General features: G+C 36.7%; 4 protein-coding genes across 4 annotated transcripts in view; 1 reads left to right on the forward strand and 3 right to left on the reverse strand.

The window, feature by feature from the left end:
- Rich (Guanine nucleotide exchange factor subunit Rich) overlaps positions 1 to 22,876 on the forward strand; it is a 42,104-nt gene that overhangs the window by 13,372 nt on the left and 5,856 nt on the right. The window contains exons 13-20 of the mRNA XM_068764653.1: positions 74 to 234; positions 1,163 to 1,234; positions 18,586 to 18,826; positions 19,245 to 19,354; positions 19,511 to 19,738; positions 20,333 to 20,476; positions 21,331 to 21,445; positions 22,177 to 22,298. Of these exons, the coding sequence (XP_068620754.1) occupies positions 74 to 234; positions 1,163 to 1,234; positions 18,586 to 18,826; positions 19,245 to 19,354; positions 19,511 to 19,738; positions 20,333 to 20,476; positions 21,331 to 21,445; positions 22,177 to 22,298 (1,193 nt within the window). The remainder of the gene's footprint in view (positions 1 to 73; positions 235 to 1,162; positions 1,235 to 18,585; positions 18,827 to 19,244; positions 19,355 to 19,510; positions 19,739 to 20,332; positions 20,477 to 21,330; positions 21,446 to 22,176; positions 22,299 to 22,876) is intronic.
- On the reverse strand, positions 2,285 to 5,210 carry LOC137921809 (cuticle protein 18.6-like). The gene is made up of 2 exons (XM_068764652.1): positions 5,193 to 5,210; positions 2,285 to 2,863 (listed from the first exon to the last, which is right to left on the reverse strand). The coding sequence occupies exons 1-2, from the start codon at positions 5,208 to 5,210 to the stop codon at positions 2,285 to 2,287; spliced, it is 597 nt and encodes a 198-aa protein (XP_068620753.1).
- Positions 7,900 to 10,022, reverse strand: LOC137921607 (cuticle protein 19.8-like). Its single transcript, XM_068764407.1, has 3 exons — positions 9,993 to 10,022; positions 8,574 to 8,648; positions 7,900 to 8,487 (listed from the first exon to the last, which is right to left on the reverse strand). The coding sequence occupies exons 1-3, from the start codon at positions 10,020 to 10,022 to the stop codon at positions 7,900 to 7,902; spliced, it is 693 nt and encodes a 230-aa protein (XP_068620508.1).
- LOC137921609 (cuticle protein 19.8-like) lies at positions 12,386 to 14,640 on the reverse strand. The gene is made up of 5 exons (XM_068764409.1): positions 14,566 to 14,640; positions 14,279 to 14,374; positions 13,658 to 13,754; positions 12,822 to 13,062; positions 12,386 to 12,725 (listed from the first exon to the last, which is right to left on the reverse strand). Exons 1-5 carry the CDS (start codon positions 14,638 to 14,640, stop codon positions 12,386 to 12,388), a joined length of 849 nt encoding a protein of 282 aa, XP_068620510.1.

A 22,876-nucleotide genomic window follows, 5' to 3' on the forward strand; every position in this document is an offset into this window, starting at 1 on the left:
TTTTATGTGAATGCTATACTCCCATTAAAACAAAGCTTGCTGGGAAACGTATGTGATAGCAAGTTATTTTCAGACGGTGGTATCGAGATGCGATGCGTGCAGGCGGTGGACATCTCCGCGCTGTCGCATCCAGCGTGCGTGGTGTCAGCTTCGCTGTGCCGTTTGCAGGAGCAGCCTGGGCCTCCACACTTGGCGCGTCCGCCACCCTCCAGCCCTCTGGCACCTGACTCTTTGGTATATGAATTGCTATTAGGTTATCAAATGCAGGTCGCTTTGCACCGGTTCCTTCGGCTGAAATGATGATGACGATACATTATAACCAGATTTTTATTTTATACCACAATATCCACATTTTATCTTTAGTATGTTTACTGTATTAGACAAAGCCTACCGGACTGGATTGAAGTGGCAGTGAAAAGGCTACATATCATACAGAATAAAATGCTGCTAAGGCTCTTACTTTCTCTAAAACACCCATTAACGAGTCATAGAGGCGATAGGCGAACGAAAGTAACCTACGTAGCTCAGTGGGTTTGCAAGTTGAAGTGGCAGTAGCCGAATAACTGATATCCGCTGGTGTCTTATGGTCCGCGAGTGGCTACTCCGCCACTACCTTCCAAGATGCAACCACTTCCTACCGGTCCTATTGGAAATCTTTGGGAAAGGTCTAGATCCAGCTGTGGACGTCCTACAGCTGAACTGATGATGGCGTCTACTGTGAAACATAAAAGAATTTCGATCAAGGAATTATTTCACGTGAAACTCGGAGACGAATTTCATATTCTTCTCTTAAATTTCGCTCGCAAATTTTAATACTTAGATAACGTTATGAAACCAAACATAAAAAGATGTAATTTTTCCTTGCCATTGTGCTATTGTTTTTTTCTTATCAAAATGATAAACCGGACTGAATTTGATTCATTTTGAATATTTATTATGTATAAAGGATTTAGATCACACAGTGTTAGTAAGGGCGTAAAAATTTCCCTATTAAAAAAATTTGTATTAGATAAAGCTTGTTCTATTCGACCTGTTATAAAAACGCTCTTGCAAAAATATTTCAAAATAATACATTTTCTAGTTGTATTTTGTTAATGATACCGTTATAGTTAGTTAACAATAAAAAAAATTGGCATGTACCTATTAAATAATTTTTTCGCAGGTAATTAATGCCAGTGGGAAACTAATGATGGTGCAAAGGGAGGAATACGACGTGGACGAAGACAACAACCCCGTAAGTTGCTTTCGATAGATTTACGTTTGACTTTATTACTTAGAGGCCCAATAAAGTTACCAGAGGCGTTACAATTATAAAAAAATGGACTACTATAAAATAAAATTATAAAAATTGAAAGCATACAGAATTTCTTTGATAATAAATTACAATAACATGTATGTATATCTACGACGAAAAATTTAAAAGGTCATGTAAAAACATTTTAAAAATTTGCAATAATTTTCATGCACGATTAAATTCATGTATAAAGCATTTGTTGAAGTAAGAAATAAACAAGTTATCGCACTGGTTAGCTATGACCAGCTAAAGACTCGTTTACATGTCGCTTACATGACTTGGGTGCGTTTTTTCGTTTTTATGTTGTTCCATTTAGCCTACGGAATGTGAACTGATTTTTAACAAGCCTATGAATTGTTCTTGCATTTCTAGCTGTTTTAGTTTCACAACGACACGACAACGTAGAGAATACATATAGGACGGCATTTTTCGTTAACCAAGACGGTTGACTGATACTGGTAGAGTATATCTATCAAAGCCGTAAATTCGCCATTGCACAACGTGTGTAAAAATCATGAAATGATGGTAAAAATATATATTCTTTAATAATTACATTTTAATAAAGTAACCTTGACTCGTATAAACGCATCTTTACATTTCGTTATAAATATTGACGCCCACTAACCTGGAAAGAGGATAATCTGACTTTTTCGTTTACTTACAAAAGTACGGTTGAGAGGGTTCTTAATTAATTCTGTGTGGCAAATAAAGTACAGTAAACAATCATATATTTAGTAGTCTTTGAAAAAAAAAATGCCATTCTTGTTTTCAACTTTTTAATAGTTTATTTACATTCGTATATATTTACATCAGGTACACTTCTACACTGGATATGTTATACATCTTAACTTCTAACAAGACCTGTATGTACTTTTACACGTGCTGAGTTTATACAATGTGCAAAAACACACAAGTGTCACTAGTAACTGTACAGTTACTTATACATATAGAAGTTACAGTTTCTATTACGGACACAGACGAAAATTATCCTCAATGTTTAGTTTTAATGGTCAGTGTCTTACCATCTAGGGAAATGGGCCCAGCTGCCCACCTCCGTACAATGTTGCCTTTGTGTCCGTACGACGTGCCGGACAGTGTCACCCAGGGGTTGGATTTCCATGACTGAATTGGGTAAGACAGGTAATCCAATGGTTGGTAGTCGAGAAGCGAAGTTGTCTCGAGTACCGGCGTCATTATCGGCCCGTAGGAGATAGGCTCAGGGGCGATCGGAGCATAATTAACGGGCTCCTCTATCATTGGAGCAATGGGAGCTACTTGCTCCTGTGCTGGTGTGAAATATATTGGCGTTTCAATAGGCTCTTGTATCGCGGGCGCGATTTGTCCGTATATCGCTGACATGGAGTGAACGTTGGGTCCAGTGCGCCTGACGACTGCGTTGAAGCCTCGTACGGAGTCTGCGGTGTATTCGACCACACGCACGTTGCCGTCGGGCTCCACTAATGAGTAGGCGCCTTTGACTGAATCGCCGTTACGTCTTTCCCACTGAGCTTTGTTATCTCCGGTGGATGGGTCGTTAACTGCATAGTTAAACTCGTAACCAGGGTTGGGCTGCATAGAAATGTATTTTTATTAACAGGATACAATATCTAATGGATCCAGGCGTTATTTTGCGGAAGTCCATACTAAGTAAGAAAAGGACCAATACACAGCTGCTTCAGGATCCCGAAGATGCCCCGTGGAGGAGTAAAACACGTGTTGAGTGATTTAACGGTGGTAGTTGTGTAATTCGCATTCTTTGCCGCATGCGCATTTATCAGCGGGCTGGCGGGCGGTGCACTTTATTGCACTACTACTACTGCATTGGCGGAAGTAGCTATATATTGGTCCTTTTCTTACTTAGGATACCATATAACTTAATCATGTTAAACAATACGATGTTGGCTAGCCTTCTGTCGAATAGGGTTCCCAACCCGCAGACAGAGCCATCCGAGTCATGAATATTCAGGTCAGACAAGCTAAATTCCCACCACCATTACCTATCGTGATCTCTCGCCATCGCAGGTTCTATGGTAAGCGTGAAGAACGCATTCACCAGAACGAAATATATATTTTAATAGCACCGATCTAGAAGGACTGTTATGCCTTTGGATCTGAGTTTACAGAACACTTAACCAGTATAGAGGACATCCACCAGGGGATTTTTGTGGGTAGGAATCTCACGTAACCCTGTTCTCTCCCCAAAAAAAATGTTTCTTGTGCATATCCCGTAAATTTACTCTTCGTTACTAAAAAAAAAACGTACTACTACATCATCATATCAGCCGATAGACGCTAACTATAAGGCACAGGCCTCCCCAAAACTTGGCACGATAATCGGCATTGCGCTGCCATTATCGAATAATTATCCGCGACTTTGGCTATGTCGATGTTACCCCACTCTTGGTGGACACGGCCTACCCATAACACATCTACGGGTTCGTGGTCATCACCACCACCGTGGTCTCCCACTGCCATTTCAGACGAGTTACTTTGGTGACTTCGGATTTTCAGCGGATGTCCTCATTTCTGATTCGATATCGCGGTCTCTCCTAGCATAGATCTCTACATTGCACTCTGGGCTCGGGCCCTCGACTCTTTTTTTGAAGTCCATCGTAAACGACCACGTGTTAGATCCACAAGCCATTATCACCATTGGTTAATATTTTTTTCTACATTGTCTATTAGTTAATCATAAAAGAATTATAAGTAACAAATATACGTACAATTTTGTCGATAGTTGCATAGTTGACGTAGCCTAGCGAAGGCTGGTACGCTAGCGTGGCCCCGAGGCATGCGGTGAGGCAACATAACTGAAAAAAAAAATGAACACAATTAGCTGAACATTTGTATAGGTGTAAATTGAATTATAAACGTTTTTTTTTTGGTTCAAAACAACGTAGTTATTACTGAAAGACTTTGAATAATTACCACAATAAAGGTATTCATTTCGCTGACAAGTTATTTTAGTAAGCGATGGAAGTGTACTGTGTTTTTGTCATTAGACTCTTACCAATTTATAGTTCGCTAATTATTCGGCCGCACTCCGGTTTTGGTCTGCCGTATTGTTTCCACGGATGGATTGACATGTGTAGCTCGAATAATTAAACGGACCTCCCCGTACATAACCGCACTAAACTAACTGGTCGCGGACTGATAAATTATACAGATGTGTATTATTTTGTGCGAACCAATTATTGTCTAATTGTTCAATAATCGTTTCACAAATTTATTGAATATTCAGAAGCTGCAGGAATATAATGAGGGTATTTCTAATCGATTACACAATTGTCGATCGCCCTGCCTAGCTTTGTGCAATTGTATCAAGCGATTTATTTATTTAATTATAACTGCGTTTTTATGCAATTAACAATAACAAGAAAATAGAGCACACTGCGCTCTGGTGTATGCAACAATGTAATATGCACTGTTTACATGTTATGTTGATGTAGTGCGATGTAATTAGCGGTACGTTCAATACCATCTATTGACGATAGATATACAATTAAAAGTGTCATAAAAATATTTTATTAAATTAATCCTTATTTTTAACCCATCGATACCAACTGAAAGGCATAGTCTTCCCTCAAGGATATCTTTGGGGGTATATAAAATACTATGCGGTTTGACTAGTCCGCTTAGAAACTTAACATACACTGAGTTTAGTCTAATATCGCTTGAGTAAATATTTCAAGTATGTACATATATACTCAAAATGTGATACTCCATATTGGCCAATTTGATTAGCGTGACAAGATTACACTTACCCCGAAACACTAGGACTCCTATACCATATGCTTGGCAGGCGTGTTTGTGATCGCAGTTTGTTATTTTGTGTTCAATGTAATATACAAGGTGGACCGTTGACATAGTGAAGGTCGCGGGAAATCTTTTGATTCACCCTTACATTGGATTTCATTCACGCCTTACAGTGGATGTCTATCACCTGACATGATGATAATGGTGATAACTGTGGATCTCGTTAATGACTACAGACTAAAAAGCGTCACATGTTTGCTTACCGCCGTGTACAATCGCTAACATTAAGCCAAATAAGGTCAAACTAGTATGAATACAAATCTATAAAACTTTCTCGAAATTCAAAAACACATTTTTTTTTCTATATCGCAGCTATATTATTTGGTTGATGATAGTCAAAGTAGTGATAGGTTTATTGTAAATTATACGCCGGTTCACAAACGTATTAAAAAGTATCGAGGGGCACCATTGTACCAAAAATCTGTTATAAGTAATCTATACTGGGCCCTGTTGGATTATAGGCTGCACACTTTCTTCACCATGAAACCACCATGAAAACTTGGGTCCTAAAAGTTTCGAAAGATTACAATGAAAGTATACAAAAGTTAGTTGTCATCTTTTGTTCGAATTATTATAGTAGTGAACACGTTAATTTGTATCTGTGCCTTTTACTTTTTATTACTTTTTGATTACGTCTTATATTTTTTGTGGCCCCGTTATTGGGGGCCTCTGGATCTCCCTTGTCCTATTTATAGGATTGGGCATTACAATCTTATTTATATTGTATAATACCATTAATTAATATACTTATTTATCATGTTTAGAATACACTTTTTGCACAATAAAACAATTTTTCCTTGTTTACATTACTTTCAGTTTTATATTTTTTTTTTATTTTTACATGTTAATGTTTAATTTTTCCTCCTATTTCTTTAATTTCTTACCCTAACTGTACTTTTTCATCTTTTGTTCCTATTAATTACGTCATCAATTATCGTTCTGTAACATTTGTGGAATGCAGGCCTGTCTTCATCACTGTTGATGTTGTCACTCGGTTATCTGCTTTCTTGGAAGGAGTTCCGAATCGCATCGAAGTCCTCTGAATGCAGGACAGTTGGCTGCCAGGTGCACCACGATCTGATCCGCCCCTGGCTCAAAAAACCACGGAGGACTCTCCTTAAAGCTGTGAAGATATTCCGAGAATCCATCGTGCCCCGTCAGGATCTGAACCAAAACCGTGTCCAGCTCGATGTTACGGAGCGCGTGGTTACTTTTGCGCGGGATTACGTCTTATTAAGTAATAAGGAAATCAGTAGACGAACGAAAGTGACCAACATAGCTCAGCGAATTGGCAGCTTGGAGTGGTAGTGGACAGGCCAAATAGACTTCACAACGAATTGATGGTTCTGGGCAAAGTGGACATACACGATCATGTTACGCTCGTAGCAATACGTTGGATGCAGGCCTTTTCACTCACATTTTTTCTGTCTTAATGGAAATCTGTGGGTATTATACTAATCTAGCATTGAACCGGGTTAAATGAGGATGACAATGTAGTAAGTAAAAAATTAATAAGAGAATAATTTTCGTTTTAAAAGTAGCTCTTGCAGAAATGTGAAACTTATCACATATGATTTAATTTTTTATTATTTTCTTTGTAACTTGTTTGTTGCAGTCAATACAGTAAATAAATATAACAAACGTGTTTTAGGATGATCGCTTAATTTATCTATTTAACATATTATGTATGCAATAACTCAAGCAAGATTTTAGTGAAAAAATGTTTATATTTTCGTTGTATTGGTATCACGATATTAATTGTTTGTTTTAATTTCAACACAGCTTTTTTGTTTTAAGTCAAAAGTTTGTGAGAGAGGGACAGATGTTTTAATGTATTCTGCGGTCTGTAGCGAAAAACGAGTGTGTTACATTAATTAGGTACCAAAAATCGTTTGAAGATATTATATATATATATATATATATATATATATATATATATATATATATATATATACGATTATAGAAGTCTTTCACTGGTATGTGTTGTCGATGATGACTTATGGATCCGAAACATGGTTGTTTACGGTAGACCTTATAAGAAGGCTCGGTCATCCAGAGAGCTCGAAGTTTCGCTACATGTTCGAGTTAGAAATGAGGTGATTCGCAGAAAAACCAAGGTCGCCTGTATACCTCGAAGGATTACTCGTCTGAAGTGGCAGTGGGCGGGGCATATCGCTAGGGCAACCGATGGGGATAAAAGGTTCTCGAGTGGCGATCACGAGCCGGTAGACGTGGCGTGGGTAAGACCCCCTATTAGGTTAACAGACGACAGTTAGGGTCGCGAGAAGTCGCTGTATGCAGACAGCGCAAGATCGCTTTGCGCAAGCGCAAGGAAGCTATCGATTAAAAAAGTATAAAATAAAAACAACTTTTTTTACATTATTGTAAGATAGGTACTGAAACCACAGGACATTATTAATTTCTTACAACATACCTTAATTGTTCTGTTTTATAATCAATAAAAATGTACACTATTTTGAAAATGAAAGACCAAACTTTAACAATTCCGTAATATTTTATTAATATTTATGTAGCTTACATAAACATTTATTTTTTTATGTGTATGGTCACATCTACACTGTAGTTATACTTAGATACTTATCGATACACAACATTGTTATTAAACATTGATTTATATACATAGAGGATACATAAATCCAAATGCAATTTATCAAAACACAACGATTTTTAAGACTCCTATATTTACGATATAAAATGGACTAGATAATGATATTTTAATAAATCGGTTCAATACAATCAAACACTTGCGTGAATTTCACACTGCTAAGTTAATGTTTTGTTTTAATTGTTATCTTATTCCCGCGTATAGATATGGGTCCTGTCGACCATTCAATTAGCTTTCCATTGTGGTATTTTCTACTGTGTATCGTCGCGTAGGGACCCCAAGCGAAGGGAGCCTTTACCGGTACCCAACCACCATACGACCTGGTAACAGGATCCCAGGGTATACTCCAATCTCCCAAAGCGGTCACTTTGTTAAGTCCAATCGCTGAAGGCGCGACGCCAAATCCGTAACTTGTGTCCGAAACAATTATCGGCTTTAGAGAATCTGTGTTCTTGACTGCAATACTGACTATCGGGGCGACTTTGATCGGCGCGAATGGTATGATGACCTGATGAACATGTTTTGTTGCAGGAACTGTAGGTGGATACACGCTCTTGCCGATTTTCTTAATGACAGCATTGAATCCTTTTATGTCATTAGCAGAGTACTCCACAACTCGAACTGTGCCGTCAGGTTCACGTAAAGAGTAAGCTCCTTTGACGACGTCGCCGTCTCTCGTCTCCCATTGCGCTTTGTTGTCTTTCGTAAAAGGATCGTTTATCGCATAGTTAAACGCATAACGAGGGTAATCCTGCATCAGATTGAAAAGATAAAATTTTCATCAGCTCTGTTTACTATTTTGCAATGATTTGAACATAAAATTAGGATGGTACTTACAAATTCAGAGATAAGAGTCTTGCGGGACACGACGGCGCCCGTCACGATTGTCGCCATCGCCGTCAAACATAGAGTCTGAAAAATATGTACATTTATTATGTCAGACTATTTATTATATTACTAATTGATATGATCCAACTGAGTCATGCATATTACTTTAAGAAATTTTCTATACTTGATTAGTTTAAGATAAATAATTTGGTTAGTAATGATAAGCATTGTTCACGATAGCCCTGAAGGCGTCCATCTTCAGGAGTAGCGTAAACAATGCTTACCCCATGACGGGTTGCCGGGAGGGAATGTGGGTGATCATTAAACTGGTGATACTGTGGTCACTCACACAGCGAAGAGGGCAACGACCGTGGGGGTTGTAGTGGGTAGAAATCTCTCAAAACCTCAGTGTTAAGTAGGACCAATTATTTTGAACATCCGGAAGATTTCCACCCGAAAAAAAAAATGTAAGATGAATGACTATGTTTTGCAAGGAGATGCCTTCTTAAACCTGCTCGCTACGTCGGTATTGCGCCTCACACAGTGAATCCATGAAATGCTGAGAAGTTGCGTCTCGTATAGCAATAATAGAGACTCTCAAAAACCGAGTAATAAAAGCTGACACCTTAAATGTTGTAAATCTGTATGAATTACTTAAGAGGAAACGAGGCCAATTACCGTTAAAAATCGATACATGTCGTTGGTTACGCCCGTCGCCGTTATTAAGTGGAATGTTCGATTAATTGTGCGCTGAGTATTTATATAGTTATCGGTTACCGCCGGCTGTGGTGAGGTATCAGTAAAACAGTTTTTACTCTTCTGACATAAGCCTGACCTGCTTTGTTCAGCTACGGAGCAGCGGGTTTCGATGCGTGTTTAGTGAGTTCGGTGCGTAATGTGCGCGGTGTTTCAGCGATTTTTTTTCCTTTTGTTTTTAATCGATAACGCAATGGAGTGGGAATTTGTTGCCTTGTGTAATTATTGTTGATCAATTTTTTAACGATTACAGCGTCTGATTATTATGTTTGTAAAATGTAATTATCCTTTAGTTTGTTATCTATTGAAATGATAATTTAAATACGTCTGTGAATTCTCTTACAGGACTTTCAGCAGATGTGGTTTTGAACACTAATTTTTGACTATGTTTTTTTTTAGTTTTCATTAAACATTAACATATATTTTTAATGTCATTTGTTACAATATACTTTACTTTGAATTAAATTGCAAATAATCTATGATAAATAATTGGGAATGTCTAAAACTTAAGTATTATTTTTTGATTTATAAAAAATAAAACAATCGCTGGAAGTAACATTATATATTTTTTATTCAAACTTACTGTTCAATGACTCTTACGGAGAAATCACTAAAACGTAATTTATTATTATAAAATTAAATATATTATTTTAAAAAGCAGAAGCGACTAACTCGCGACAGTCGCTGTTTGAACCCGATCATGAGTGAAACATTAAATTTCCACTTTTTACGTAACACGTGAAATGTGAAATTACATGTGAGAGGGAGAGCCAGTTCATACTCATACGATTTATTATTTGTAGGAAGGAGTAAAAACTATATAAGCGTTGAATTATGACCGAAAGTAAACAAGGAAATCCGAATCTGTGGTGCGTCTTGTGACACGCTACAGATTCAAAATTGCCTTGTGACGTGTCCTGTTCTCCTGTCATAGGACACGTTAACAGATATTGAGTTAAGGAGTTATAAATAAGGCAGGGCACTCCGTTATGGTGGAGTTATAATATTTATGATACTAGATTTCGTTATTGAGCCTAAACATCAGTACTGATGTTTTATCTTCAATTTTTTTTTACATAGGGTATATTCAAGAGTTACTTAAGAGAGAATTAATATCAGACAATATTATATAAATCTTGGATGCACAGACTACGGCCCGCGGGCCGCATGCGGCCCGCCGACAGCAAAAATAATACTCTCGTACATTCGAAAAATATTGAATTCTATTCTAAAATAAAACCAAAAAAATTTAATTACCTATACTTCTGGCGGCCGGCCCGCCATCAGTTCATGATTTGCCCGAGTGGCCCCTAGTCTTAATAAATTTGTGCAACCATGATATAAAATGACATTATTAAATTACATAGAGAATTCCTGCTGAGAGAGCTAATTATAACATTTTATGTTTTTTATCAATGTAAAGTCCAGACCGATGACAAAGTCGCGGGTGATCAACAAATCAGTCATCGTGGCCATTTTTGGGGAGGTTGTTTAGCAGTGAGCTTCTATCTCCTGATGTGATGATGATACAAATAAATCATATACAGAATAAGCGCATATTTCACTGCAATCGTTTGCTAATTTGTGCAATCATGATCTTTGAGAGTGAGTAACAGCCAAAGCGTCATCATCTTCATCAAGGTTAGTAATTGTTAGGAGGTTTAATTTAAACACCTTTACCGCTAAGCCAACCTTAGGCTCGGTAAAAGTTTTGTATAAGCAGAATTTGTCACTTACAAGACAATTTTAATAGCACTTATATATTTGCACTTTTATTATTTGCATATTCCCTTTAATAATACTGCAATATGTGACTATTTATTTGCATTTATTTGTATGTTTTCACTATTTTTTAGTGTAGATAGGCATTAAAATACAATTATTTAAATTAAAAATACGTATAAAAATATATTGACAAATATGGAATATTATATAATAAACGAATATTTAAATTACTAGAATTAAGCTATATCTTACAGGAAATGTATATATACATAAATCAGTATTGTTAACTTTTATTAAAAAAAATATGTTCTTGCTTCTTCTTCACAGCTATAACTTAAAAAAAAGTTTCAATATTAAATATAATAATATTATTTGTCTTTATCTTTACGTGTATGTCTTAACAATATTCAAATCCAGGACCTTAAGGGCATAAAATTGGTTAATCGGGAACTGCTGCGTCCGCAAGTGCTGGTCCCGTTAAGTATGGAAAAATTAACCTGTTTGTTCTCGAATATTTTCACCGCCCACAGGTGACTAAAACTCCCGAACGCTGCATATATTCTAAACTAAAATTTATGGGATACATTTCTAAATAAGGGGCTTAGTTGTTTTAACCGTAAACGTCGCAAAACGCATTGTCAACGTGTTTTTCAATGAGAACTTTATTAAAACCGATTTATATGATAACGGTTTTAAAATTTTTGTATCAAAAAAGTAAAGTTTGGTAGTGGTAATTATTGATCTATTGAACCATCGATCCTTTTTTAATGGATAACATGTTAAGTCACATTTTGTCAAATCGCCCGGATTCTGAACTATGAAGCTGTAACTGACTGGCTCATCTTTAAAGTTATCTCTCAAAAAAGATAATTTCATGTTACGATGGAGATATTTAACTCTCAAAAAATTCATAGATTTGGTGTCTGTGCGACAACTAAACGGTTTTAACCATTTGTGTTGGGAAACAATTTATGAAAAATCCTATTTACTATTCAGATTTGCGGACAGTCATTTCCGGTTGTGAGTTCGCTTATTAGTGCACTAACATGTTCCACTTATTTCACAAAAGTTTTATCATCTGTGGTCTATAATAGTTAAGTTTTTTAATTATTAGAGGCTTTATTTATTAACCATTTTTTTTTCGATTAATCAAAAACTCTGTTGACATTTAGGATATACAAATAAAAGTTTATACCTGACACTTTTATTAAATACATCTAAATCTACTTATTAACAAAGCCAGTCAATATTAAATTCAAGAAAATGATCTATGCACAGAAATCGGCAGCGGGGCTTGTTAATTTTTGTATACAGTTACACATCATTTTTTCTGTCCATTCTCAGTGTTTCCATCCCATAGAATCGTATGGCAACAATAACGAACCGTATTTAATGCCACCGTCATAATCGGATATGAGTGAACCTTTCAATAACCCTCTTTGTAAACTCGACAGCGTAGAAATTTGATTATCCTTCAATACTGACCATGGAGCTATCAGTTCCGAGGATAGAAGTGGTGCCTGTTTAATAGGTAGCTTGGCGATGGGATCAGGGACTATTATCTGAGACATAATCGGAGCCTTAGGTAGTGGTGAGAGTGGAGCGATTGGAACTACGGATTTAATTATAGGTGCTTTGTAAATTTCTTCGGGGGCGATAGGATTGCTGTACCCTGAACCGCTATAGGCTGCACTGCTATATGATGGTCCGCTATACGATGAGCCGCTATACGATGAGCCGTCATACGATGAGCCGCCATACGATGAGCTGCCATACGATGAACCGCTATAAGCTGGCGCACTGGTCAAAGATTCGATCTTTGCGACGGATCCCACGCTGATCGGAGCCACAGCGATCCCTTGACTCAGAGTAGAAATGGGCGCCTTGTACACCGGTGCGGATACCGGATGTAAGTTGGGCCCGATGCGTTTCACGACGGCGTTAAAGCCTGATTTCGAGTCCGCCCAGTACTCCACAACCCGCAGACTGCCATCGGGCTCCACCAGTGAATACCCACCTGAATTCACAATTTTTAATCTTTATTTACTAAGAACAATATTTCTTATAGAAAATTTATTTTTAACATTCACATAAACGTAGGAAAATACCTATTCAATTATTTTTACGGCCTTGAGTCTGCATTTTTTTAATATTCGTAAGTTGGATGTAGTATCTATTTAACATTTATTAACATGCAACGCTAAATTAGTCGAGCTGTCAGAAGGAAATATGATGCTAATTATTTCTTTAAAATAAAACCAGAGTTCGTTACAAATGATTAATCCTTTACTTGAACTATCTTATATATTAATAAAAAGTTATTGTTTATTAAATTGTAAGCCGATGAGGCTTTATAATGCAAATTATCAAAAGCGCACCGTACGACGTCCACCTTCAAAGTAGAAATACCATGTCATACTTTGTCATACTCGTGGTAAGACCCTGAATGCAGGCGTCTATCTACCGGTCCTGTTGGAAATCTATGGGCCTATGTCTAGCAGTGGAGGTCCTACGGCTATACGAAATTATCAGGATAACAAGCAGACTTTTTGTTTTGATGTAACATTGTATTATACTGTTTGTAAAAATTGGTGTTAAATATTTTGTCTCACCTTTGACGGTGTCTCCGTCTCTCTTCTCCCACTGCGCTTTATTGTCTCCTGTGTACGGATCTTTCACGGCGTAATCGTATGCGTAGCTAGGATGCGTCTACATTAGAACGAAACATTGAAATAAAACGTAATTTCTGAATATTATTTTTTATATCCGTTACAATCTTATCTGCCTAATTCCAGGGGTTTGCAAATTATGGCTCGTTGGCTAGTTTTTTTAATGGGACTTTCATCTGTTATCAGATTAGGCTGTGAAATTAATTTAGAACCTAAATTTAAAAGTAGAATATAAAAACACAGCTTACTTTCCAAAGAAATGCGATAGCATATACGTTAAAGGAGCGTTTGAATCACAAATTAAAGAGATTAGTTTGGAGGTTTCAGATACAAGTTTTATTTAATAGCTGCAACATATTAAACACGTAGAAGAAATTGGATGATGTGGTTATAACCCCTATTATTTTCGCAAGCATGTTTAGTTTTTAAAAAGTACTTTCTAAATTAAATAACTAGTTGTCCCACATCTGGCCAATAAAACACACTATTCCATCTCTATTATTGTTAATACTTTACTGCACTAACATACTTCGTATAGTTTATTCGTAATAGGTTGTCACTCACATAGTACTCAATAGAAGAATGTGCCGGCGCGTAGATGAGTCCATCAAGCGTTCCATCGCCCTTACTCGATGTTGCGAACGCAAGGAGGCACGATACCTGTGAAATTTAAACATCAATCTTAATTCAGTAATGAAGACGTGACGTTACGAATAGTTTCAAATTAAATGTACCGCTAAGTAAAAGTTCATTTTATATTTGTTCTGTCAGCTGACGTTAAACACGTACTGGTATGTCGGAGGCAAGAATGTATATTTATATGCGATTGGCTCAGACCTTCATGTCCTGACGTGGAGAGGATGTGGAACACTCAAGCCGCCGCCCGCCCCGGTATTAGGAGTTGCATCATTCATCAACATTTCCATATCGGCAACCTTCGCTAGGTGAAAACGCATAAACGCTACTTTTGTTAGTTCTCATTATTATAATAAGGAACGATGGTTGGTACAACTGCATCCAGGAAAGTGTTGTTAATTCAATTATGTTTCGGTGTTGAGACGGTCAATTGTTCATTTCATTGAATTATGTATTTGCGGGCAGCGTTTTAATTAAAATTACCAACTTGCCGTTATTTACATTTTTTTAATGCAAATAAAGTGCTGCAGTCTAAATTTTTTTGCGCCGACAAGTTTTGTTGGGTCGTTGGCATTTACAACTTTTAGGTAGTGAAACAATTAAAGTCCTTAGTTTAGCTTGTAGCTAGGCCTCTAGATTCTTTCAGGAGCCTCCTCTCGGGTTATTAAAATATTTAATGTACCGGATACCGGAAATTCGAAGATATCTTCAGACAAGCCGTGAAGTGACTCGCAGTTCAAGGATTTTACATTTATTTATTACCGGGCCTTTTCCATTTTGTTTCGTGAGTGATCGAGTGGTTTTGCTAACAACTTCACTATTAGGTGAGTTTCCTTCAATCTATCATTTGATAATGCTAAATGAATTTACATAAAACAAATTACATATGTTTTTTTAATACAAATAAAATACTTAAATCCTCGTCACTTTGAGAAATAAAATAGCACAGCTCGCGGGCATTCAATTTATTAGATACGGAGAATGCTTGGCTGGAGAAAGAGGCGTTGCTGTGTTTCAAAAAAAAGTAAAAGTTAATTCCGCTGTCATCTCTGGCGGCGGCGGTTCTTATGCTCTTTTTTCCTCGACCCCCACCTCGACGCGCTTTCCGTGGGCGCGGTAAAGCGTTTTCGGTAACACTATACGTTATTTGCAGCAATAGAGGTAGAGGAACGAGATTTGCGATCTTAGGTCGCGGGTTCGATTCCTGGGATACAATCTTTTATAATTCACACTGTATGCATTAACTATATAAAATTGCCAATGCTCACTAACAAGTTTCCAGAGGATGGGCAGCAGTCTCATCCCGTCTACCAACCGTGGCGATTATGGTATATCCCCCCATAGTTATCTTAAATGGAGGCCTATGGTCTATGGGCTGAAACGACGATATTATATAGGATTATGAAATTCCAAATCTCGTATTGGTAACCCAGCGGTAGAGGACCACGGGGAAGCATAAAGTGCGTGATTTTTTTTAAATGTCTAAATCTTAGTGCTTTTGTACTTAAACTAGAGGTCTACTAGTTTGTAGTAATTTAAGAATTTTATAGTAATTTAAGAATAGGAGTATTTTAAACGAATCTTCTCAGCAGTTTGATTTTTTAATATCTTTAATAAATAAGTAGTACAGTGGAAGAGGATGGTTTGAATTATTATCCTATACATGATTGTTAAACGGTAATGGTAATGTATGTAGAGTAGGTGAAGCGTGTACACATTTATGCAACCCTATTGAATTACAATAATTAATCTTTGCTCTAAATACGCCCAGGCAAGTGTTTTAATAGCCGCGAGATTTTCAAAGCCCTGTTGAATATAGACTCAATCGAAGAAATAAATCTGGTTAAAACCATTACGTATATTATACTCGGTCTTATAATAATTGTTGCAAAGAATAAAAACATTTTATTATACGTAACTTTTAGAACTATTACGTTTTAGTTTAATATAATGATATAAAACCATTAAAATATAAAGCTTGTTCGAAGTAACCTCCATTGGCTGCAATAAAGTCATATCAAGATCATATAAAAATGTTGAGACGATTTCGCTGAAGTGTAAGTGTGTAAGAAACCTATGTCTGGCTGTGGACTTGCTACGGCTGAAAAGATAATGATGAAATCATCGTTATAGTATGCGTGTACTTTTTGGTACAATCCGATGAAAAATGATACTAGTAAAATAATTATATTAAATAAATAACAGAAAGTAAGAAAAGGACCAATAGTTAGCCACTTCCGCACATGTAGATCAGCGGGCTAGCGGGCGGTGCATTTTGTTGCACGACTACTACTGCATGTGCGGGTTAAATATTGGTCTTTTTCTTACCTAGAATGGACTTCCGCAAGGTAACGCCTGATTCCTAAAAAAATAAATAACAGAAAGTAAAAGATCATGTTGTAAGATAATATCGTACAAAATTAACCTAATTACGACAGCAAATAGAATTTAAACAGCACTTAATTTAAAGTGTTATTAAAATGAACACGTCTAATAATAATCTTTAATGGTCGTATTAGACGAGGTAATTTAGACAAATTAGACGAAGCGAAGGAAATAAGTAATAAGTTGTGTTTAAAGCAGTAGTTTCCAACCATTTTTGTGCCATACCTTAGCCTTTCTATAATTCTTACGTCCTATGTAACATACATAATTTTTATATTAAAGCGAAAGGGATAAACTCGTGTCGAACTTTTGAATTACCCTTTTAACAATCAAATTGCCCATCTGTGGGGCGTGGGCCTCACGTTAAGAAACACTAGTATAAAGTGTAACAGCTTACTTCATTACACAACGACACGTCAGCAAATGCGACAAGAAAACCGGCTTGCAGCGCATAAACAACACAGGTGTGTTTAATACGCAAATTAAATTTCCTTTAGCATCTGATTATTGTCTATGTTTCATAAGTGAACCTATTTGTTTATTGTGCCAATTCAATGAAGACATTTAATATAATACGTTTTTAAATCAAACCATTGTGTACAAAATCAGTGGTCTCCAAACTCGTTATCAAAATAGCCCATTAAAAGCGGTTAAGTTCATTCGAAAAAAAAAAATTCTGTTGTAGTTTTATTCGAAATCAATCATGTTAGTTTCCTTGCAAACATACTGTTACATTTAAACATTATTTCTTTAGATGCGTAACACAGAATTGCCTCATAATAGTTTTTAAAATTCTAAGTTAAATTATTAATGAGTTGTTTCAGTGCGTCGGTTGGGCGTTGCTCTATAAAATACGCGTGCGTAACATTTGCTTCCTCCGAGTCGAACAATATTTTGTTATACTATATGAATCTACATTTGAAATATAACCTTACATTTACTGATTGATGTTTTAATGAAATTAGATATTTATTTCTATGCATATTATACACTTTATTCATTTATTAATTGTGCATAGTTAGAGATATCGTTTAAATAATGAGTGATCTTGCATTTATAGCATATGTCCACTATATAACAGTTCCATCATGTAGGTATCATATGGTTTAATTTCATATATCTACGGATAAAGGTTATATAGAATCATCGATGATGAGACAGCGATCTAGATACACTTTGTCAAATTAAAATTTTTAATCGACCACGCTGATGTCCATTGCTATTTTAGATACAATAGCGTAGATGATGTAACACGTGCTCATGTAAAAATCTTCAATCTATTATAACTTTTGGTTTTAAAAACTCTATGTATTCAGAAGCCAGAATGCTGATAAAATTGTTATAAAAAGACATATATTTTAACCAATGTATTGACTAAATTGTTTCTGTTCATCTATGGGGTGATATAGCCGAGAGACTAGGCAATCCAAGAACAACGCGGTCGTGTCAGTTCGTGTGGTTCTTCACGTTCGTTCTTTCCTTGCGGCTTGTGATAATTCTTTTGCGGAGTGAACGCTTCGACAAACGCCTACAACGAATAATAAGGCCGACACTTTCCGACACATTGTATTTATGCTTCATCTTTCATCCTTAGCCACGTTAAATTTTCCATTGCTTAAAATTATATTTATACAATAAAAGTTTATGTACTGTAAAATCTCTCCTTATTAGACTTATCACAGTTGTTTTCGCCTGTGTTTTTGTTATCCGACCTCTGTTCCGTTTTATTACACCTTCCACTAGTTTTTACAAAACCGCAGAAAAATGTGACGGTTCCCACCTTTTATAATGAGGGATGCTATACTGCCGCTGCTATTCAACCATTTAAAGGTTTTACTCTATTGGGGCAGGCGTACAGCTGTCTGCCGGCGACGGTGCTGGCGTCGTGCGTCGAGAGCGTGTGGTCGCGAGGCGGCGCTGGGCAGCACACGCAGCTGTCGCGCGCGCTGTGGCTGTGGTGCGGGGCGCTGGGCGCGCGCGTGTGGCTGCCGCTGCTGCCGCGCGACGCCTCGCGCCGCCCGGACTCGTCGCGCCACACCTTCATGGCCAAGCGCATCATGCTGCCCTTTCATCTCAACATATACCCGCTCAGTGAGTTATCGATGTGCACCTTGTTATATCCACGTCCCTTTAGCAGGAGACTTGTCATAAAAGAAAAGATAGATAGAAGGATTTATTGAAGCTTACTTAATCATTTTAAGTGATTATAGACAAGATATTACATAGGTATTGCTGTTCAATTTAACAAGTACTACAGCGATGTTTTTAAGTAACGACGGCTCAGTTTTTTAATTTTAGAATTTTATATCCAGTTGCTAAATATAAATATAGAAAGGATAGTCCTTAAATAAACGCATGAATTAAATTTTCGCAATCCAGATTTATATGATAGAAAAACTTGTAAGAAAGGTTGAAGGTAAAAGTATGCATATTGTTCTCCTCCATAGATTTATTATAAGACAGATTGGAAACGCTTCATCCAGTTTAAATTTTTATTTTTTCATTGCAGCCATCCTATTTGACGACGCAATACTTCTCGGCGCAGAAAACGACACAACACTCTACGCGTCGGACTCGAATTCTGTGTTTTCTCTGCCGTTCTGCGTTGTCAACCGAACGGTAAGAAATACTTGTTTATCGCAGTTACCTGATTGTCTGCGGGCGATGTGTCCAAAATTACTTGAAACTCGTGGGAAAGATGTGGTTAGCTTATTTTACAACTATTTATATTGCACGTATAGATCAAAATATTACTAGAAGTTTTTTATGTTACAGAGCCAGGTGTACCTGCATCAGATCCTGAGGCAGTTGTTGCGTCGGAACCTCGGGTACCACGCGTGGGAGATTGCGCGCTCATGCGCCCAACTTCCCTACTTCCCGCACTCGCTGGAGCTGCTGCTGCATGAGGTGTTGGAGGAGGAGGCCACCAGCAAGGAACCCATCCCTGACGCGCAGTTGCCAAGCGTTATAGAGTTTGTTCACGAGTTTCCAGTCTACCTTCAGGTATCCATCTCCTACAATATTTTAGGCCACAAAGTGTGCTCAACAGATAGCTGGTGGAGCTTTAAGGTCCTGAAGTCGAGGTCCTGGATCGACAAAGCGTAGCGCAGGTCGTCCATTCGCAAAATGAACAGATGACACTGTTAAGGTCGTTGGATAATGCTGGATACTGTCCTTTTCGAACTATTTTTTATTGAAAATATATGGTGGAGACCTATGTCCATCAGTGTACGTTCGTCGCCCGAAGTGGTGACGATGATGGTATTTATATATATAATGTTTTTGTTTTAGAAAATTTCTTATGAATGTGAGCAAATTAAAATAACCGATAAAATATTATATTTACCGTTTATCGTTTCTAAAAAGTTTCCGACCATTATCTTTATAAAAATATATAGGTCTACAATAGTGCATTTAAAATTCGAAGTTTTAAAATATTCTAAGCTTCCAAATTTAAATCCTTAAATTTTCTATTCCTATTCTGTGATTCATTATTCAGACGAAAACGACTCATTCTTAAAAAAAGTATTTTTCAAGATGTGTGTATTGTTTCAATGATGATGCGTAAATGAAGTTTAAAAATATGATTTTTTGCAGACGGTAGTACAGTGCGCGAGAAAAACAGAAATCGCTCTATGGGCGTACCTGTTCTCCGCTGCGGGCAAGCCCAAGGAACTCTTCCAGGAGTGCTTACAGAGGAAGATGCTGGACACGGCCGCCTCGTATCTGATTATATTGCAGGTCAATAACTAAATTTTATATTTTTTTTTCTATAAATATATATTAGCACCGAAAATGTAACATCTGTGATAGAGATAATAATTAAATCGTTGTAATAAGAAATATTGTGATAAACCGTGATAAAAACCCTGCAATGTGATTATTGAGAGGATGAGAGGCGATTCAAAAAAGGAAATTAAGAATAAATAAGAATGTAAGATTTTGTGATGTACGATAGAAAATGAATGAATGATAATATGAAGATCGATAGAAGAGAATGACAATAAAAAGAAATGTGTAAATTATTATTAAAGACAAAAATGTCCTATTGCCAAACATAATGGAGGGGTCCCCAATACCGGGGACCATATAAGAAAAGCAGGGTATCATCATCGTATCACCCGATGGACTAATACAAGTCATAGAGCAGGCAAAGATCGCCACTACAAAGGTCTTGTGCTGTACGTATCTAGGGAGTTCCCGTAACTTTAACTATTTCGGTTAACTTACTGTGGAGCCCACGCACGCCGCTTAAATCGGCTCTATAAACTTTCGGTCAGAACGGTCACCGGTTGTACGAGTATTGTATTTCGCCCACTGCCACTTGATACGAGCAATTCTTGGATCAATGTTGTCGAATAGAGCATGTGAATTAAATATTGTTATAGGTTTGTGACTCGGGAATAACGTAAACCATTATTTTTATTAGACTTTATTCGCCAAAAGCACAATGAGAGGAATACTAAGCATTAGTTGCTAGTTAAGCTTCAAGAGTATCCCGATGCGGACCTCTTAGATACTTTTGGCACAATACGTTCTTTTCCTCACGGCTTTTTGCTACTTCACTACATTAAATATTTAATGTTTTTGTTCAGAACTTGGAAAGTTCAACAGTAAGCCGACAGCTTGCGACACAGCTGTTCGACACCGCCCTGCAACAGGAGAGATGGGACCTCGCCAGAGACCTGGTGCGCTTCCTGCGAGCTATAGGTAAAGTTTGTCATGAAATGAAAAAAGCAATTTATCGTGCCCAATTATATATTTAATAAAAAAAAATCAGACTGTGTTTATTAGAGTCTCCGATAGATGGCGTTTAAAACTAAAACGTAGTCAACGTGCGAATTTACGCGTATTATTATAGTACTTTATATAAAATACGCGGCAATTTGGCGAGAGAATACATTACGTATGATTTTGCTTAATGAATATACACTTCTTGCTATTTATAAAATACTATTTAAAACTTTTAATTTAAATCAGTCATTTTTTTATAAATTGTGCATTCGCCCCTATCTAAGGAAGGACAGAGTCTTTTTAATTTTTTAAATTTATTTTTTCACGTTCCTATTTTTATTATCTTTCTCACCTTACATTTTTCACAATTTCTTTCTTTCATATTAAAGTACAGTTTTATTATCTGTATTAATTTCCTCCTTTTTATACATCTCATCTGTACTATTTATACTTTGTCTTTTTTTATTATTTTTCATTAGCTTATATTAAATATACGCAAATACAATACAAATTATTAGAGTCTTACCCGACTCTTCCTATTTCAACCGGTCTGTAGGGAACACAAAGTAAATATTTATTGAAAATTATTTAATTATAGTTTTTATAACTTACATAGATTTGTCAAAATAATTATGATTTATTATACGATCGATAATTTTTCTATGCAATTTGTTAGCCTAGTATATTGTATGCATTATATTTGACAGATCCGAACGACGTAGATTCGCCACGTAACTCCATGAACGTTCAAGCAAAGTACGGACAGATAGTGCAACCGCAGACGGTGCCCAATGCCGAGGACCTCTCCGTTATTCTCGGGACTATGCAGGTTTGTATGATTCACTATCAGCATGGAATATAATTATTGTACAACAGGATTGCATTATTTGGATTGTAATAAGTAGGATGACATTGATGACCATTCCGACTACCTTTGGTAAAATAACCTGCAAATACTACTACAGTAAACTATAGTAAATATCATGTTCTTCCATAATTTAAGTTTAATCATACCATGGGCGTATGTTAAAAAAACACTTCCAAATATATGTTATGTAATATTTAAGATATTTTGGCCACAGTGCCTGCAGATGACTTGACATCTTTAAAAAACTACGGCTGTATGAATAGAGGACCGTTAAACGTGGTAGACGCTTAACTACTTGCATGTATAATTTAGTGAATAACCTGACTCCCTATTACCAACTGCCTTGAGGAAAGCAGAGGGCAAGGTGATATGAAATAGCTCGTCATCGATTCCGTTAGGGTATTTCAAGACACAACCATCAGTTATGAGGAAACGATTATAAAAGATATACTAAAAAAATCCTGCCCATGGTGGTGGATAAAATCCTGGTTTGTTGCTTTATTGTCGTTATAGATATAATAAAGGTAATAATTGGGTGC

Source organism: Battus philenor, unplaced genomic scaffold (assembly GCF_028537555.1).
Source record: "Battus philenor isolate CCGP_79_NKW_IND1 unplaced genomic scaffold, ilBatPhil1.0.hap1 SCAF_19, whole genome shotgun sequence".
NCBI classification, from domain to species: Eukaryota; Metazoa; Arthropoda; class Insecta; order Lepidoptera; family Papilionidae; genus Battus; species Battus philenor.

Bases quoted from the DNA above. Each gene is read 5' to 3' on its own strand.
- LOC137921607 (XM_068764407.1), bottom strand. From the start codon at position 10,022: ATGATCGGGTTCAAACAGCGACTGTCGCGA. The intron at 8,649-9,992 runs GTTAGTCGCTTC...CATATTTTTCAG, and splicing joins TCAAACAGCGACTGTCGCGA to ACTCTATGTTTGACGGCGAT. The intron at 8,488-8,573 runs GTAAGTACCATC...AATCTGATGCAG, and splicing joins AGACTCTTATCTCTGAATTT to GATTACCCTCGTTATGCGTT.
- LOC137921609 (XM_068764409.1), bottom strand. From the start codon at position 14,640: ATGGAAATGTTGATGAATGATGCAACTCCTAATACCGGGGCGGGCGGC. The intron at 13,755-14,278 runs GTGAGTGACAAC...GTTCTAATGTAG, and splicing joins ATTCTTCTATTGAGTACTAT to ACGCATCCTAGCTACGCATA. The intron at 13,063-13,657 runs GTGAGACAAAAT...TTGTGAATTCAG, and splicing joins AGACGGAGACACCGTCAAAG to GTGGGTATTCACTGGTGGAG.